The 6,560-nt window shown below is 33.4% G+C and overlaps 2 protein-coding genes across 2 annotated transcripts in view; one reads left to right on the top strand and one right to left on the bottom strand.

Annotated features, from left to right (window-relative positions):
- LOC108968359 (facilitated trehalose transporter Tret1-like) overlaps positions 1–725 on the bottom strand; it is a 6,945-nt gene extending 6,220 nt beyond the window's left edge. Inside the window, exon 1 of the mRNA XM_018932346.1 lies at positions 556–725. Within this exon, the coding sequence (XP_018787891.1) occupies positions 556–631 (76 nt within the window). The 5' untranslated portion in view covers positions 632–725. The remainder of the gene's footprint in view (positions 1–555) is intronic.
- LOC108968360 (CD82 antigen) overlaps positions 1–6,560 on the top strand; it is a 38,170-nt gene that overhangs the window by 28,783 nt on the left and 2,827 nt on the right. The window lies entirely within an intron of this gene.

The raw sequence follows: 6,560 nt of genomic DNA, 5'->3' as shown, positions 1-6,560 counted from the left end.
ATTTTTTCGTATTTTGGATTTCACTATTTGAAACTAGTAAAATTAATTATTGTGAAATTATTGTACTCTCAATCCAGTAATTTTAGTTCATTAAAAATCACAATTTTCACGACTCGGTCAGCTCTTTCGTTGCACAATTTTCACAATATTTCCTTCATTACACAGCATTTCCAAATATAACGGTATACAAATTTGAGTCACTATAATTGTTGCATTAATTTTCTAATGTCGCTACTGAAATTATAGAAATTCCCACTTTAAAGAAACATTTTTTTTTTTTCACCACTGAATTGTGCAAAAAACTTTCAAAGCAGAATGTTTCTAAGCATTCACACTATATGTATATGCCGTTTCTTCTCTTTCTCTCTTAAGCTTCAACACACAAATGTATGCCTTAAAACAAATTAGAGAAAAAATATTATTAACTGTTAAATGCTCACATATGCTTTAAAATATTATAAAAAATGTATCAAATATTAAATTTTGCACATTATCTTCCATTTCACTCCATTTTCTGAAAGCACTGAAAAACTACATTTGTTTTTGTCTGCTTACTGCACACTGAAGCCAGCAATTGTCGCCGAAATTCAAATTTGAAGACGCCTTCCGAATTTTTACACAAACCAAACATTTTTCAAGAATTTACGCATAAAATTTATGCAAAAGCAGAAACTCGGTAATGGCCAACCGCGCTTTGGCTGATTCTATATACTAATTGTGTTCTTTTGAAGCGGTCTCACGCCGAACTGACTTTATATATATACATAATTTCATCTTAATGCCTTCACTTACGTCATATTGCATTATCAGTCAGCAAATTTTAATACTTTTCTCCCTATATACATACGGATATAATATAGGCTCTGCTATTATATGGACCACACATTTATTTATAAAGCCGTTATAAATGCATTTGTTACAGTTGGAATTATAAACGTAAGTGCAATTAAGTATTTGAGACATTTAGACAATGTTTGCTTTTGATTATATTTTTATTATATTTAACGTAATCACATTTGTACTTGGGTAATTTCTTTAAGTTTTTTTATACAGTTTGAAAAAATGTATGAATAAGTAACTACGGAAATGAATGTGCATTTTTTCAATAAAAATTTCGAATAAATTTTTCAATAAAAATCTTTTCGGATCGAAAAAAAACTATTTATAGCAAAAAAAAATCTTACAAAAACGTAACATCAACTTTACAACTTTTTTCGAACGTTAAAATTTTGAAAATTCATGACGCCAAAATTTCACGCAAGAAAACACGTTTTGTACGATAAAAATTTTTGTATATAAATTTTGTGTGGAATGACCCATATAGTAAGCATATTTGTAATCATACATCTTTATATATATATGAGTGCAATTGTTAAAATATAACCTAATGGTTTATGATGGGGAAAATCCGAAGGTCTATATGCCACGTGTTGCTTACCTAACCGGCAAAATATTTTATTTATTTTATAAATATCTGCAAATAATTTATCAAACTATAAGATACGGAGATACAAGATTTAGCATCAGCTAAAATTTATTGTGGGAAGTTTTGGAAGTTTTTACGCTCCGTGTAAATATGAATCTAATTTTAACTAGGTTATCCATTTTTCGGCAACTCATAACGTAAGCTTGAATGGAAAAATACTAATTCCTTTGTACATGGTGCTGGTCCACATTTTTAAGTCATTATTTTGGCCTTTTCAAAAATATTTGACTAATTTTTTTGACACTATTAAGTCCGGCCATAAATTCTGTTACAAGTTTAAGTACATTACATAAATGACTCTGTAACACATCTTTTAATAAAGGCATTTTTATTTAATGATCCATATATTAATCAAGCGATCAAAAAAATTGTATTCGAAACGACGCGGAGATTGATCAGTAGCAGCACACACAGTTTCTATTGCAATTGACGAGGCATTCGAGAGGCAATATTCCTCAACTCTAACCGCAATCTGTAATCTTATCGACCGATCATTTGCAGCAATCCAAAAGTTTCATTTTTACCTGATGCTTGACTAATAATATGAGAAATTATTCGAAGTCCCAGTAAAAATTAAATATAAACTTTTGAGTGTCCAAAGAATCAAAATAAACGTTGTTATAGGTCAGAAATCATCTCCTCCTGCTGGGTCGAAGAAATATTTAAATTTCGATATGTTAATGGTATTGTGACAGCTCCTAATAAGACTGCAAATGACAATAAAAGAAGTGCGGGGTGGTTTTTGGCTTATGTAATGAAGCAGGCTCTTATTATAAGATCCAATGCTCTCCATCTAAGAGAAAATTGCTTACTCAGACGCCCCACCAAACCATTACGGAAACTACCATTCAACCCATTGTACTTCTGGCTGGTAACCAAATTAAACCTTATCCAGAAACTCAGTGGATTTGATAAAACACTTGATACTTTTCCATTCCAGCTCCCAATATCTTTTAAGTTGAAGCTTTTTTTTTTTTAATTTGTTTATTAAATACTTTTTGAAGTGTGAATTCCCTCAGCATAATCATCTGTTTTCCAAGGAGACGTTTAAAAATAATGATCAATTGTGTGTAAACAAACCGTTTCGACCATAAGTCATTGTAAGGAAATACTTATCACCCAGAAGAAACTTTGTAAGGTTTCATCCATTTAGAATGTCGCAATCGATAGGGTAGTTTTTTTTTCAGTTTTAGGTCACAGGTGCCCCTACAATTAACTTCTAAATTTACTTCTTGCCTTGTCGCTTATTTAAACTATTTTCTATGTGAATCGTTAATCTTTCGGGGCCTTGTTTGGTTATAATGCGATACCATGGCTCAGAGAGGTTTTCAAAATATGCCTTAAAATTTAATTGTCAAAGCTATATTTACCCAGCAATATTAAATGTGGTTTCTTTCGTGACTTAATTAGACCAATTTAGCCATGGGAAGTGGTGTGAGGCAGTGCTCCGGTTGTCATGACTGAAAAGTGCTTTTTTCTTCGCCAAATAGCAGCACTCATTGCGCAACCAGTTTCTAAGGTTTCATACATTATATGACTCAAGCAAGTTTTTGAGACGCCTACTATCTTTATCGTATCATGCCCTGCTTCAATTGGCTGTCTGCCAATATAAGATCATCGACTTTGTTACGCTATTCTCAATTGTAGCCATATTCAGAGACGCTCATCAAAAACAAAGATTCGACCATATTGTAGCTCATTAAAGCAATTTTTGACGTTCGCCATCGAAGGAGTCACCGCTTACAACTTCAACTTTACATTTCACTGCAAAAATCAAGAATCGTATCACGCATTTTCCATTTTTCTTAAATCCGCAGATAGATGTTGTAATCACAATATCAAATCTACACATGACATTGACTGCCAGTCTTTCTGTTAATTTAGTATAGCAGAATATAACACATACTCATGGAAGATCTCGGTCATTTTAAGAAACCTGTATTTGCTTAATTTTTCCAAAACATAGTCAACCGAAGTGCCTTATAACAAAAAATTGTATATGAGAGCAAAGTGTTCAACTCTGTTTTCTTTTTTTTAATATTTCCTTTATGTTCAATTCGTACAATGTACTTTAAAAAGTTGCCCATAACAGGAATGCTGTTTCCGCCCATCAACATGCCTTGGAAATTGCATTGCTTAAAGCTGGTTTGGTCTGGTTGTGCTGGTTTTGACTACAAAAACCTGTCATCGCAATGTAATTGCTCCATTTAAGATTTCAATGCTCACAAACAGAAATTTAATTTACTGCACTACCCTCGCTTCGAAACTCTGCGCCAACAGAAACATGCTACTTAATCGCTAATAGGTCGTCTTAATTCCGCGTTGCTGTTGTAAATTAATCGCTTCATCCCCAAGTAGTTAATTATATCATAAATTTATATATATACATATTTGCATACGTACACTGTTTTTCTAAATAATCAAAACTCTATTCGTTGCACTGATATATGTACATATGTAATGCTTAGTGCATAGTGAAGTGGTGAGCAAAGAAAGCAGCGCTTAACAAAATCCAGTCAAATCTTTTCATAATAATTTTAATGCACATTTGCTCTTTTTTCGCGCTCTTCCGCTTGTTGGTTCCATTTGTGCTTGTCAATTTTCATATATTCCTCTTTTTCTTTTTTACTGGTGTCCACTTTTTTGCGCAAACTCTTAATTCAGTGCTGGTCAGCTGGGCGTATACGTAATGTTTGACGATGCATTGAAATTAAGATATCGAATCTCAGAATGAAAATTGGGCCTGGCAGTGAACGAGGGCAAGACCAAATATCTGCTGTCATCAAACAAACAGTCGTCGCACCCACGACCTTCCTCTAACGTCACTATTGACAGTCATAACTTTGAAGTCGTAGATAATTTCGTCTATCTTGGAACCGGCGTAAACAACGCCAACAATGTTAGCCTGGAAATCCAACGAAGGATAACTCTTAACGACTGGTGCTACTTTGGACTGAGTAAGCAATTGAGAAGCAAAATCCTCTCTCGACGAACAAAAACCAAAATCTATAAGTCGCTCATAATTCCCGCCAGGGGAAGCAGAGGAAGACCCCCGCTCCCTTGGAAAGACCAAGTGGAGAAGGAGCTGGCTTCGCTTGAAATATCAAATTGGCGCCACGTAGCGAAGAGAAGAAACGACTGGCGCGTAAACGGCGTCTACGCCAGTAAAGAAGAAGAAGACATGATTGTAATATAACATTTGTATATATTACAATTATATTTTCTAAAGCATGTCACAATACTGGAAAAATGTTTATTATAACATTATATAATATAATTTATAATTGCGTTAGGCGCTTCTGAATATTGCAGTGTACAAGTCGTTTGCAAAGTTGGTTCAAACGTACGAGCAATCATTGAAATTTTTTAAGGAAATTAGATCAATCCCTTCAATGGGTTCCATCTATCCATCGAAGAGCACAACCAATGCAAGTTAAGTTGGGATTGAAGGTGCAATTTAAAAATATTTAAAAAGAAAGGTGCGAAAAATTGTCGTCTTAGTATAAACGCTGCGCATGGTAAATTTTTAATAATAATTTGTTGTTTTGTTGCGAAAGTTAACTTGATGACTATCTCAATAACTGGCGGAAATAAATGGAAGCAAAACGAAGTGTCTTCCTTAAGTTGTGGAATTATAGTGCATTCCTACGATTACCTCAGTAGCGGAAGTTATACTGGTATGGTTCAAAGCTGAGTTTTGTCGCGATGGAAAAGGCAAGTCGGTACAGACTGACGAAAAGTTTCTAACGAAACTTAAGTACATTCGCAGACGTTTAAGCGAACAAATGACTATTACTGTGTAAGGAAGACAAAATCTGCCATTTTTTCCAAGTAAATAGAAAAAGCAAGGCAAATTTGTGGCCTTACATTAAGCAATTTTTTCATCTAAATACTTCCCGGTTCTGCACTGATGTCGGGAAACTGTAACATGGGATACCACAAATTTTTGCTTGAAAAATGGGATTATGAATCGTCGGAGTATTTGGCTGTCTTTGACTATCTCCAAAATTTCCTTGCGAAGAATTATCGCGATAATCTTGGATCCCAGATAATGGAGATGCTTATGGACATACAAAAAGTGAATCCGGAGTATGTATATGAAATATTACAGACAGGAATGGAATTAAGAAATTTAGAAGTCCCTACTGTAGAGTCAGAAGATTTGGGTGACATTGTTCCTCCATTAAAACATTTTCGCCCAATGGCTCATCAGGCGGATGCACTATCTGATGGAGAATTTTTGGAATTTTTGAGCTTTAAAGTCGAATATCTCGTAAAGTAAGCGTTTGCAGTACCTATAACCCTATATATGGTAATTTTGAATCAGGTGGGCTTCCTCTTTTCAACGGCACCTTCATATTGCGGCACCAAAGAAATAGAAATTGTGCCTAGAAAGCTTTTTTGATAACCTCTAATTTTGAATCCTGTTATTTAATTTTAAATTAATTCATATAGAAAATTATATTCTGGTGGCAACAATTTTCCAAGTTATACATACCTAAAAGTAAATAATGGCACATATTTCACATTTTCAACGAATTTTTACTAGTTTTCTAATATCATTTATTTAAAATTTCAATATATTTAAAAACATACATATGTACATATGTACATATATATACTTCACGTAAAGTGGCAACTGTGGGAAATATTGTTTGTTGCCGAGATTGAAAATTTGCATTGCTTTTACTTTTGATTTACAATATGTACACTTGGTCAACTTTTTTGTTTTACTTAAAGAAAAATTCTATAAGTCTGGCAACCCTCTTCTAATACAAAACCTAAACAAAAATCGTTATGAATATTTTTTTCTTAACTTTGTCCTATAACTTCTAATAAATTTGCCATATATGTACATATATATGATGAAAAAGAATTAATAAGGTGGCAACTTCATTAAATATTTTTTCTAAAATTTCAGCCGTATTTCAGTATGTGTATAACGAAAATTTTTTCTATTTTAGGTAGAAAAGTTTTTTAACTTAAATGCATACATATGTATGTACCAGAGAACGGCATCGGGTGAATGAAAAACATTCGTACGCGCTCAACAGCCGAATAATCACACTGCTCG

The sequence above is a fragment of the Bactrocera latifrons genome, unplaced genomic scaffold, assembly GCF_001853355.1.
Source record: "Bactrocera latifrons isolate USDA-ARS-PBARC rearing strain unplaced genomic scaffold, ASM185335v1 scaffold_21, whole genome shotgun sequence".
Lineage (NCBI taxonomy): Eukaryota > Metazoa > Arthropoda > Insecta > Diptera > Tephritidae > Bactrocera > Bactrocera latifrons.
The sequence above is the reverse complement of the archived record's forward strand: the minus strand, read 5'-3'. Positions and strand labels throughout refer to the sequence as shown.